The sequence below is a fragment of the Nannobrachium achirus genome, assembly GCF_963921795.1.
Source record: "Nannobrachium achirus genome assembly, chromosome: 22".
Taxonomy (NCBI): domain Eukaryota; kingdom Metazoa; phylum Chordata; class Actinopteri; order Myctophiformes; family Myctophidae; genus Nannobrachium; species Nannobrachium achirus.
The window spans coordinates 18,415,146-18,428,043 of NC_137829.1; the positions used below are offsets into that span (position 1 = coordinate 18,415,146).

Consider the following 12,898-nt stretch of genomic DNA (forward strand, 5'->3'; position numbering starts at 1 on the left):
CCCTCTGCAGAGCATAGAAAGCCGACTAAAGGTTGTACTTCCTGAAGACTTAGGCTCCTCCCTCATGGATGGGGTGGTGCTCTGCCACCTGGCCAATCACATTCGCCCTCGCTCAGTCGCCAGTATCCACGTGCCCTCGCCTGCTGTGGTACGTCTCTTTATTTTTATTGTTTGTATAGAAGTTTAACTATGCCATCGCCTGAAATTAACAGTGGACTCCGACTGTGTGTGTGTGTGTGTGTGTGCGTGTGCGTGTGTGTGTGTGTGTGTGTGTGTGTGTGCTTCCCTCCAGCCTAAGCTCAGCATGGCCAAGTGTAGGAGAAACGTGGAGAACTTCCTGGACGCATGCCGGAAAATGGGCGTGCCAGAGGTAAGACACGCCCCTTCGGTACAACAGCCCCGCCCCCCTCCACTCAGAGCTAGTATAGTCAAGTTGCCTATAGACCACGAACCGGGGATTCTGTTCCTAATTACCACTGTTGACAACAACAGCTAAAACCCAAGAGACACAATATGTGTATTTAAAAACTGTATAAATCTGACATAATGAAAGGAATAGAACAAAGCACTATGCTCAGCTGACCACAATCAGTTACCCATTTAGACATGTTACACCTATACAGAACGTTGTTATAACTTTCAATCCGGGAAAGCATCTTAGATGTTGCTATATATATATATAGGAAGTCAGCAACATAAAATTGCATTTAATAAATAAAAAACTAAAACTTTTTTTACCGACCTCAGGTCTAAATGGGTTAACAGGTTTAGGAAAGGAACCTGGTTTCTGTTCAGTTCCGAAGGGCAACTTCACTCTGGAGGGGAACACAGCCCCTCCATCCCTGTTCTGCTGATTCTAAATCAACTGACATAGCTGACACTAGGGATGGGACAATATGAAAATTTCATATCATGATTATTGCGTTGCGTTGTGAGCTTGTAGATCTGCTATTCTTTGGCAAAGAGATTTGGAAGAGAGTGAAAAAAAAGACTGTATCAAGTATGTATATTATTTTTACCAGGGTTTAAATAATGCAGCTCGTCAAATAAAAGTTGAATTTATCCCAGTGCATGACGGAGGACGATTTCACAATAAATGTTATCTCCACGATACAATTATTGTGAGTGTTTTTTATCACGATACATGATAATATCGCTTATCGTCCCATCCCTATAGCTGACACATCACTGACAAAGATGTTAAGAGCTGAGTCATCATGACATGGCTGCTCTGTACCACACACAGCTGTTGTCATCGTCTATATGTAGCTTTGAGCTTGCTCCACATTGCAAAAAGTCACCATTGAAGTCAGGTGTGCGTCAGTCAGTGTGTGTGCGTGTCGTGTGTGTTTATGACAGGAGGTTAATAGCTCCTGCAGTGTGAGAGATCGTATACAGTTGCATTGTAGACCGCCTGTCCGTCTGTTTCAAAACATCTCCACTACACAGTTGAGATGAGAGGTACAAGCAGGGCTGCCGGCCTTACTGTGTGTGTGTGTGTGTGTGTGTGTGTGTGTGTGTGTGTGTGTGTGTGTGTGTGTGTGTGTGTGTGTGTGTGTGTGTGTGTGTGTGTGTGTGTGTGTGTGTGTGTGTGTGTGTGTGTGTGTGCGCACGCGCACGCACAATTGTTAATTTGTTGCTGAAAAAGAGATACCGTAGTAGTATAGTAGCATAAAGTAACTCCCAATTAAAACTTTAAAAAAGCTGCAGGGAGACACATTACTGGCTGTAGGCTGGCAAGGAGTCTCTAAGTAAACACAGCCTCTCTACCATACTGTAAATACACGTTTAATTTAACTGTCACTTCAGTTATTAGTTTATGGCATTGTTACATCATTTAGAGGCTGTAAATATTGAAGAATTTAGTAACACTTTCTAGGAAGACCATGCCTTTAATGCTGTATTCACAGTAAGCCGGTCGTTTAGTGACAAATCAATCAGGGTTGATTGGCATGGCTTTTATAGAAACTATTACTGAATCATTCATAATTTTGACAGGGACTAGTGCTTCAATCTCAGTGTTATCGGGGATAACACAACAAATTGTCTATTCACTGCAGTGATTTTAAGTCACGACACATGCTTGTATGTTTGAGAAACATCAGCTTCACCGTCCTTGAGTGAGGCAGAGTGAATTTGGACGTGATGCTTGAACTTTGGGTTTCCATTTCTTGCTTGCTGGCTGCCTGGCTTTAAGGCTCTCTTGATGTGTATGTTGCTACCTAACCTGGCTAACTAACAGTACTACCTGCGTCTTCGAGGCCCTACAGTGTGCGTATGTTGCTGCCTGGCACACATCTGTAGGCCCTACTGACAGCACAGTTACTGAAGCTTCTGCAAGCTAACGGGCTGCCCTGTCCTGTCCTGTCGCCCCCTGGCTCACCGCACCGGTACTGGCATCCTTCGCTTCTAACATTGCTTGTAACATCTCATCCCACACTGGGCATGGTCTGCTTACTGAGAGAGGAGAGAGAGAGAGTCTGAGAGGTGAGACTGTGAGACAGTCAAGAAGACGGCAGAGAATTCTAGGACAAATACTGTACCAGTTTAGTTTGGACTTCTAGAGACATTAGCACAGACTGCAACTGCCTTCATAAAATGAGGTGTATGTATGCAGTGTATTATTTTAGTAGCTCTCTACATTTTTAAATGTCATGCACTGCCATTCATGTTTAAATGGTGTGGAAAACGATGTAGGTGGTCACTGGTCATTTACCCATTGCACGACTCAATGCAATCAATAGTTCCATTTAAATGATGATATGTATTATGTAGTCACACTGGGAAGGTATTTTAAAGCTCAGCTCTCTCAGGAAGCAGGCCTGCTCTTTACTTCCTGTGTCCTGTGCTCACCCAGCCCCGCCCACATGCACACTCTTGTCTGTCTGTGTGACCCTTGAACTTTGTGCCGTTTGTTAACCACCTGCCTTCTCTCTTCTTCTTTCTCTCTGTTTACCGGCTGGATCTCTCCTCTCCTCTCCTCTCCTCTCCTCTCCTCCCTCCCACTCCTCCTATTTCTCTCCTACGTCGCCACTCCTTTCACTTGTTGCTTTTATGCACTTCATCTAATTCCCACCTCTTCCATTTCATTATTATCTTTTATACATTTTCCTTCATGCCATTCTAAATTCTCTCTTTACTTTGGGGTTTATGTGTTTGCCTGTTCTGTTCATTCTTCAATGCTACTTCACCCTATCATTCTTCCTATTTCCATTCCACAATCTTCTCTTCGCTGGTATCTTCATCACACCATGAAATGCATGCATGCACGCACACACACTTCGTCCTATGTTCTATGACCTTTGTTGCTCTCTTTCTATTCTTGTCATCCTCAATGTCACCCTTCTCTGCCTGTTTTTCATTCTCACCACTCTTATTTGTCTACTTATTTTCCAAATACTTCTTCCTCCCCTTCCATAATAACTGTACATTCTTGCGTGTTTTACCCGTCTTAACAAACATTTCCTCCTTCCCTCCTTTCTTGCGTCCTCTTACTCCCTTATTTCTTCCCTTTATCCCTTCATTTCCTCTCTTCCTCCTCTTCTCCTTTTCCCCCAACTTTGTTGTTTTCTCTCTCTTTCATCATCTATTGTTCCCTTTCCCTCCGTCCTCCCAAACATTTATCATTTGGGTTTCTCACTCGGGGCTCCTCTCATTCCTTCCATCTTCTCTGAACACACCACATGTCACCAGTCGTCTCTCTGTTCCCCCTACGACATCATCCAGTGCCGCCTGCGGCCGGTCCGAGCCGCCGTGCGGGCGCTGGTCTCACTGGAGGCGCCCCTGCCTTCTCCAGAAAGGAGAGGGGGAGACGCTAAACGAGACAGTGGCGAGGTAGACAGGAAAGCGGAAGAAGAGCCGGCCGGCCGCCCAGCTCCGCTCCCCTCCTCCTCCCTCCCCGGCGTGAAAGAGACTCCCTCGTTGGTCACGGCCACCACTCAGACGCCGCCGGCAGCCTGGCAGATCTGGGACCTGGTGGCATCCACCCTGGTGCACCTGTTCTGCCTCGTCCTGCTGTTTGTGGCCTATAGCTGGAGCGAACTGACGTAACCCCCCTCCCAACCCACCCCTACAAACAGACATTTAAAGGGGCACTATAATACACTTCATTTTAAGGTCTACTCTGGCTTTGGTGTGTAACCCAGACAAGTTGCTTGATTCAGTATTCAATATATTTGATATTCATTTGATCAGACACTTCCCTCTCCTATAGCATATAAACTGAATGAAGTTCAAACTCCATGTTGAACATGTTAGACTCATTGAAAACATGCATTCCTGCTTCTGGTGACTGGTATTAGGGACTTTAAGCAACGACGTCCACGGCAGTCCGCTACGGTAACCTGGCTCGATGCAGCCCTTCCTACTACGGCAGAAGTTACCTTTCCACCTAGTGTCTACAACGTCTGCTGCATAGACGCGTCACCATGGGAACCACAGAGTTCAGTGAAAGGGGTGGGAATCTGTCGGCGACGGCTGTTTGCTTAACGATTTTTACTCCTACTCATTGCAGCTGTACTTCCGCCTCACAGAGCCGTCCTGAAAACCGAGCTTGCTTAAAGTCCCAGTTGTCCTTCTAACGTGTGAGGTGCCCTTCATCTTCTTTCAGGACAATATCGGTCATCAGAATCAAGAACTTCTCAATGAGTCTAACATGGAGTGTGAAGTTCAATGGGCGTATATGGGGCGCTTAAAACTATCTGGAGTGCACACAAAATACATTAAAATGTCCCTAGAAGTGTTCTAAAGTGAACTACCCCTTTAGGTCCCTTCTGCTTAGCATGGCTCAGTGCTTCCCTCCTCTCTCCTGTTCTTCTTTTCTGTTTGTTTTTCTGCTCCTTCCGAGGCCTGCAGAGGGCGATATTTACCCACAGAAGCATTGTGTTTTTGCCACCAAAACGAAAAAAGGAATACGGTCAAAACGTGGACCTGAGACTGTGGAGCACTAGGTGTACTCGCTGATATCGTTTCAATACGATACTGCAGGGATTCTTTGTCGGTGCAAGGCGTTGTGAGCATGTAGATCGGCTATTTTCACAATTTCTGCCTCTAATATTTGACAATATTTGTGTTTAATTTGTCATTTTAGAGGTATTAAAAAGTCCTTATTGTCACTTTTGAAATGTGCATATATCCTCTATACACTTTGCAATTAAGTTAATCATCTGGGGATCCACCTAAATGATTTGGGGACCCCCCTGGGGGTCCCAAACCACAGGTTGAGAACCACTGCACTAGGGTGTCGCCAAAAAGAACATTATTTTTGGGCAAGCGGGGAGTTAAACTTCCAATATGGTGGTGGTCAATCACTTGTAACTCCCATGATAACTCAGTCTTGAGTAGGCTTGGGATCCGGAACTGGTGGAATCAGAGAAACCGGATCCAACACTGAGGAACTGGAATCGGTTCCACCACATTTGGAACAGTTTGGGGAACCAGTTTGTCACACTATCGGCGTTTCCATAAAGCCGTGTTTGCGCATTAAGGCTTTTCCGCATAAATCTTTTTATGGAAACACTTCAAATTTTGAAAAAACTTAGATTTTTCGCAAAAACATTTTCGCGCTTGGAGGAGGTGGATTTGTGGGCTTTATCGAAAAAACTAAATGCGCATCAGTGCAATGGAAACGGGTCAGCCTACTCTGTTCTACTCGAGGAGGGTGTCTGAAACACACAGCGCAGTGAGCACACACACACACACACACACACACACACACACACCCGCGGTGTGTGCATTCATGGTGCAACCGCAGCCCTCCGCTGTTCTCGGAGAGGCAGGGGAGGTGTGTCTCAATGGAAGTAGGCCCTAATGGTGAAAATAAGCATCGGACACAGACAGGTCTAAAGTCCGGGCAAGATTGGGTCCATTTTATGATCGGATCCAATATAATTCGGCTCCGTTTCGGACCGAATCCAATCACTCTCGGTGCCATACGGTCCGGTTCCAAAATCAGAAATGTTCGTGGGGCCGTTCTGTCCAGAAATCTTTGGCTCCCGTTTGTTGGACCTGTGCTACCCTCTAACTTGCAGACCAATAGCCTAGGCTACAAAGCTGTGAGTCTGTTTATAATATTTTTTTATAAAAAGTAAAATGCATGTCCAATAATGTGTCTCACTTGACTGAAAAAATACCGACTGCTTATTCCATGAACTATCTCCCAAGAATCGCATTTTATCAGTGAATGGACAAAAGCATTTTCTTTTTTCGACTTAATGATGATTTGCTTCCTATTTTCGAAAAAGCTTTATGGAAACGCAGCTACTGTCAGAGCTATTATGTGGACTTCGCGCCTGCTATACAATTACAATACCGGTGGTTCTCAAACCTTTTTCATTTCAAGGACCACCAATGCGTGTCCATTTGGTTCCATTTGTACACTCTCTGAGTTACAGACCTGTATGTCTCAGAGTTACATACCTCTAAGGGTCCATTTGGAACTCCCTTTGGAATTATTAAAGGGAACCGTTACGGAATCAGACCGTTAAGGAACTGGAATTGTTAAAATCCTAAAGGATCCCAACCCTAGTCTTGAGGCAAGCAAGCTAGTTGGAAAGAGTTATGTTCCTACTCTCTGTTGCATTCCATGTCACATTTAGATCTTAATCTCTCTATCAAGGTATTGCTAGGTGGCATCTTCTTCACCTGAATGATACACCGACCGTACAGTACCTTGGAAAGTGACTGTTTACGCTCTGAAAAGTAACCACTATTTTTGCTTAATTTAAATAGTCTTATGGAGATTCCTGTGTACTATGCTTGACTGGGTAAGCACGACTCCTGAACGGAATCAGGCACCACATATTATATTCTACTTTATCTTTGTTTTTCTTATTATTGATGACTTATTTTGATGTGCAATGAGAAGGCAAAGTGAAGCCATGTTTCATTAGTTAAAGATTGTTAGACTATTTTAATAACTAAACTGTTTTAACCATAAACCTCTCATTGTGACACGTAAATTGAATGAATGGTGTTCAGTATGGAGTTGTGAAATTGCAGAAGGTTTGTGTAGGTTTGTTTTAGATTCTTTTCATAATGCTCTCCTCAGTTCCCTGATCACGGGCGACGGATGCCCATAAAGTAATCTTTCATTAATTAAATTCATGATAAACAATTATACTGTAACTTGATATGCAATGTCATGTTTGTTTGTTTTCCAGGTTGATATAGAACATTTGAAGGGCTATAGACGTAGACATTTTTTGAGCGAATCAAATGTAATTTAAAGCGATTTGTCTTTTGAGGGTTTGATACGTGAAGAATAGAGGATCAGCTGTGCTGCTGTGTCTACGATGATACTGAAAAAAACTGCTGATGAATGTCAGGACTCGCCATGTCCGATTGATCATAAAAAAGAACTGACTTGGACTTTGTACTTGCTGCCATAAGTATTTATTTTTAACTCTTTTAGCAACAATATGAATGGACGTGGGGTGTGGGGATATTTTTATGACTTGTGTATGATAATTGACCGTGTGAAAGACTTGAGGTAATAAATGTGTGATTTGGGGCTGTGGTCGGTTCTTTGACACTATACTTTGTGATGTCATGTTTAAGGTAAAGAGACCTGTAAAGTATTATATATATATATATATATATATATATATATATATATATATATATATATATATATATATAGGCCAAAAGCTAACAACGCAATGCACTGTAGATCAGTAATTATTTTGCAAGTAACACCGTAGTTCTACAGAGTATAACTAAGGCTTATTTAATGCGTTTTTACACAGTTAAATGATGACAACCATAATATGTGTACATGTGGTATAGACAAGGTACATCGATGTATATGCACACACACACACACACACACACACAATCGTTCATTTGGTAATTTCTAACTTTGTCTTGACCCTATATATTCTCTTTCTCTGTTCCCTGCCTCTCTCTGTCCATGTCTGTCTTTCTAATTCTCTATCTATCTGTCTGTGTGTGTGTCTCTCTGTGTGTCTCCCTCTCTCTGTGTCTCCCTCTCTCTGTGTCTCTCTCTCTGTGTCTCTCTCTCTCTCCCCCTGGAATGTGTTTTCCCAGGACAAGCTGTGTCTTCCCCACCACATCTTAGAGGAGAAAGGCATGGTCAAGGTGAGCAACACGGTCCAAGCCCTGGTGGACGAGACCTCCTGCCCCAAGAGGACCCTGTTCTCATGAGACCTCCTGCACCAGGAGGACCTTGTACTCATGAGAACCACACCTCCTGCACCAAGAGGACCCTGTTCTCATGAGAACCACACCTCCTGCACCAGGAGGACCCTGTTCTCATGAGACCTCCTTTACCAAGAGGACCCTGTTCTCATGAGACCTCCTGCACCAGGAGGACCTTGTACTCATGAGAACCACACCTCCTGCACCAAGAGGACCCTGTTCTCATGAGAACCACACCTCCTGCACCAGGAGGACCCTGTTCTCATGAGACCTCCTTTACCAAGAGGACCCTGTTCTCATGAGACCTCCTGCACCAGGAGGACCCTGTTCTCGTGAGACCTCCTGCACCAGGAGGACCCTGTTCTCATGAAACCTCCTGCACCAAGAGGACCCTGTTCTCATGGGAACCACACCTCCTGCACCAGGAGGACCCTGTTCTCATGAGACCTCCTTTACCAAGAGGACCCTGTTCTCATGAGACCTCCTGCACCAGGAGGACCCTGTTCTCATGAAACCTCCTGCACCAAGAGGACCCTGTTCTCATGAAACCTCCTGCACCAAGAGGACCCTGTTCTCATGGGAACCACACCTCCTGCACCAAGAGGACCCTGTTCTCATGGGAACCACACCTCCTGCACCAAGAGGACCCTGTTCTCATGAGACCTCCTGCACCAAGAGGACCCTGTTCTCATGAGGAGCAGAAGGAGAGCGCTTCGCTGGACTCAACACCAGCGGATTAAAAAAACCTTCTCCATTTTGCTTCCGCAGCATTTCAGAGGAACCCACTTCTTGGTGAAATCCAAGTTTAATGCAATGAGGGATACCAAATGGCACAAGGGAACAATAACGGAGGCCAGTTCCACAAAGCCAACAGTCGCAACACTCCCCAGACCCTGGTCTGAATCTTGGGCTGAAAATAGACGATATTACGAGCTGAAAGCGCGCCGTGAGCTTGTACCGTACATCGTCTAATTTCAGCATGAGACACCGCCTCTACAACGAAGTATATATTATATAGCTTGTACAAGTGGCCGCTTGACATCCTACTCCATAGGACACTAGTTTAATTTAACGAGGGATGCACGAGACACTTAAAGATGTATTTAATTAGAGCTTACTTTAGGCCACATAAAGAGAGATGGTGGGCATTCCCCCTCTCCCCTGCAGGATACCTTTACAATAGGGGAAAAGGCTCTGCCAGCAACCACTTGCCGCATACTTGCGTGTATTTAGGGTTGGGCATTTTTCTATTACAGTTCAGTTTTAAGATGCTTCAAATTTGCCAAAGTTTTATACTATTTTTATGACACTTTTCAATACGTTGTTAAATGAAAACACCTTCTGGTATCTGCTCGTGCTGCAAAATTACAAATGCAAAACTACAAAGGATTTATTTTAGCAACCCAACACTTTGAAGCTTGGTACATTTATAGTGTTTTTTTTGATACTTCAAAAGTCAATATTTATACCAGAGTTACAGTATGGACACCTTTAGTCAGTTAGGGGAGATGCCACTACTGGGAAGACTTGTAGTTAGAACCCTGATCGCACTTGCTTGACGCATGCTTCACAATGTGTCTGTTTCTCTATGAACTATGGATAATGCTTGATTCCAGTCCTAACTGCTGTGAACTCACCTGTCATGTTACATCATTCATGTTATTGATGACATACCAGTGGATCTCATTTGATCATTAGACAGAAACACACACACACCCACACACACACACACACACACACACACACACACACACACACACACACACACACACACCAGCAAAGTTTGAGTTTCAAGTGTAGAGTTATGTGGTTTCCTTTCATTATAATGTTATATATTGCTCTGGAACAAAAGAATACTACCAAACGAGTGTAGTTATTTTATTTTTATTTTTGTTTTTTATTTCATTATATTCCCCTCCCCCCACTTTTTTAGATTAGTTTTTGGCATTGGTATCATATGTTTTATTTAAGATAGTTCAGTGTAGAGAGACAGAGCAGAGACATGCAAGACAAGATAGGGGGTCTGATTCAAACCTGAGTCCTCTTGCTCACAAGGAGCATAGTGCTCTGTGCACTAACTGGCTGAGCCACAAGGGGGCACCCCATAAGTGCAGTTGTGGAAGGGGCTTTTATACAACGTACAATTTTAATTTAAATATATATAGGTATTTATAATAATAAAAAGACAAGTCAAGTTAAGTCTTTTGGTTGTTGTATACATTCAAAAAGAAATATTGCAAAAAAATATTTTTTCTAATATATTTTAGCTATTGTTCTGTGTATATTATGATCTTTTACTAAGGCTTTGTATGGAACAATTCAAATGTTCCACACATTATTTTGAACAGAGTTACAGTGTTAATGTTGTTGTGTGAATGTGTGTATGTGTGTGCATGTTTATCAAGTATCTCCGGTACCACCGCCTCCCCCCCCCCCACCTACATCCCTATACAGTGCTGATGTAGATGCTTGTGAATTTCATCCACTTATAGCAAACCATTACATACAGGCTTCAGAGCTGTACTACTGTAATATCGCCTTTATTTTGGTTAGATTTATCAGTGTTTCCCAACCAGTGTGCCACTTCTGCATTGATCATAACGCCCCCCCCCCCCCCCCCCAACCACCACCCTAGCACGAGCAATAACCACACATAAGACCGAGACACTTGATAAATATAGAACGTTGCGTTTTTAACGTGTAATTTGGGTGGAGTTGTAGGAGTTGTGGCAGTCAGGCCAGGTGTAGCTGTACAGTAGGTCCTCTGTCACATGGTAGTGTTGGTTGCCTAAGGCCATGTCCCAAACACTGGATCGGACACATTTTTATGGGTTGGGACTTCGTCGAAGATGTTCAAAGAAATTAATCAAACATTTTCTGAAATAAAAAAATAAAATAAAAACAACAACGTAAAAAATAGTGTAAATTTAAGGAAGCATGAGCTCAATTTGGGGCCCTCCCCAGGTTGGTAGAGGGAGAGTAGTGCCAAGGATTACAGCTTAGGCAATTGGCACCGGTTGAAAAAAATGGGATAAAAAAACAATGAAAAAAGCGGATCTACAAGCTCACAACACGTCATGATGCAACGTGTTTTGAGCTGGATATTTTCACTATTACGTAAATGGGGCTTAATTAGTTCATGCACAAGGTATTTATGCATGTATTTTTTTACGTTTGGGTCCCAGCGAGACACCACTTTTATATTTTGGGTCAGGGTTGGCTGAAAACTTTGGGAACACCTGGCCTATGATATGTTCACATAAAACGCCTTTAAAAAATGGGCACTGCCTTTTTTTACATGAAACCCAAAGAGAAATAACCAAAAAAGTTAAACCCAAGCAGGGCATCGATGTGACGAGTTGTTAGGGTTATTAGCTTGAGGATCTGTTCTTTTAGGCAAGCGACACTGCCATGCCACAGATAATAGAGCACTGTTGAAGCTTCTTTCCACAGCCTGATACATATTGTCATTGTGTATGTGTAGTGGTTCTCAAACGTTTTCACGTCAAGGACATGAAAAAATTGTTAAACTGATTTGCTGGGGACCACTTATATAAAACACACCTGTCTCTGTAGCCTGAACCACAACTTTGTGTGCGAGCGTGCTTGTTGTAGTGATGCTGATCGTATACTGTTGCTCTGACTACCTACAGTAGCAAGACTTTTAAGAGCAAGTACAATGCTCGTATACTAACTTAACCCAATGTTCAACAACTGACAATGGCCATATACAAACCTCTAGGGTCTAGCACATACATGAATGACTGAGCATGAGTGTTTTGTGTTTAGTTTAATTTTTACTGTACATAGTATGCAATATAATTGATATGGCTTGGTATCCAAAGCTACTAAAATATTCAGCGGTAAAAAAAGAGACCTTTTCACTGGATAGATTTGACAGTTGCCAAAACAAATGTTTCCCAAGCCCTCTTGTGAGACAACTGTAGGGATTCTTTTGATTTACTCATGTGTATGTATTGTTTATGTCCCAGGGATACAGTACAGTATGCCTTTAAGTGATGGTGTGTGTTTGTAACGTGATTGACGGTCCGCGTAGGTCGTGTACAGTATGCTAGCCTGTCACAGAGTAACATACATGTCTGTTGTATTTACGTACTGTAACATGTAGAACTTGGCCAGTCAGCTGTTAACCACTTAATTAGACGTTAAATACTTTGTTTACCGGGGACCACCACTGGACTCTTTTTCTTTCCCCCCCCCCTTTACAAAAAATCTCTGTCAGAAATAGCAGATCCACAAGCTTACATTGTGTTGCTTTGCGACACATTGTGAGCTTGGCTATTTTCAGCGATTGCTCAAGGGCATTTTGACAGATAACATTATTGTAGCTGTTTTATAACCTGATTATATTGATCTTTGTCTGCATGTCATCTTAACCCATTTAGCCTATAGGTTGTTGTACCTTTCGGTGACGTTTTAGATGTTGCTATGTATATAGCAATAGCAACAAGATTAGGTTAGGATTTAGAAGATCTAAATGGGTTAAATATATTCACCAATCCCAACAGATTTCACAGACCAATAACCGCAAATGTTAAGAGAGCAATTTGCGTAGTTCTACTGTGCAATAATTTTGTGGTAACAGACACAACTTTCTCAACTCTGCTGTACTCTGATTTTTGCTAAAATTAGACATACATTAACCCTACCATAATGCTCATGGTTTTAACATTGTATGGAAGGGAACTGCAGGAGAATGGATGGACATCAGACAAGTGTA

The 12,898-nt window shown here is 43.0% G+C and overlaps 1 protein-coding gene across 1 annotated transcript in view; it reads left to right on the forward strand.

The window, feature by feature from the left end:
• lrch1 (leucine-rich repeats and calponin homology (CH) domain containing 1) overlaps positions 1-4,050 on the forward strand; it is a gene marked incomplete at its 3' end in the record, with an annotated part of 101,095 nt that extends 97,045 nt beyond the window's left edge. The window contains exons 18-20 of the mRNA XM_080753692.1: positions 11-148; positions 293-370; positions 3,694-4,050. Coding sequence (XP_080609818.1) covers positions 11-148; positions 293-370; positions 3,694-4,050 — 573 coding nt within the window. The remainder of the gene's footprint in view (positions 1-10; positions 149-292; positions 371-3,693) is intronic.
• Between the last annotated feature and the right edge of the window lie 8,848 nt (positions 4,051-12,898).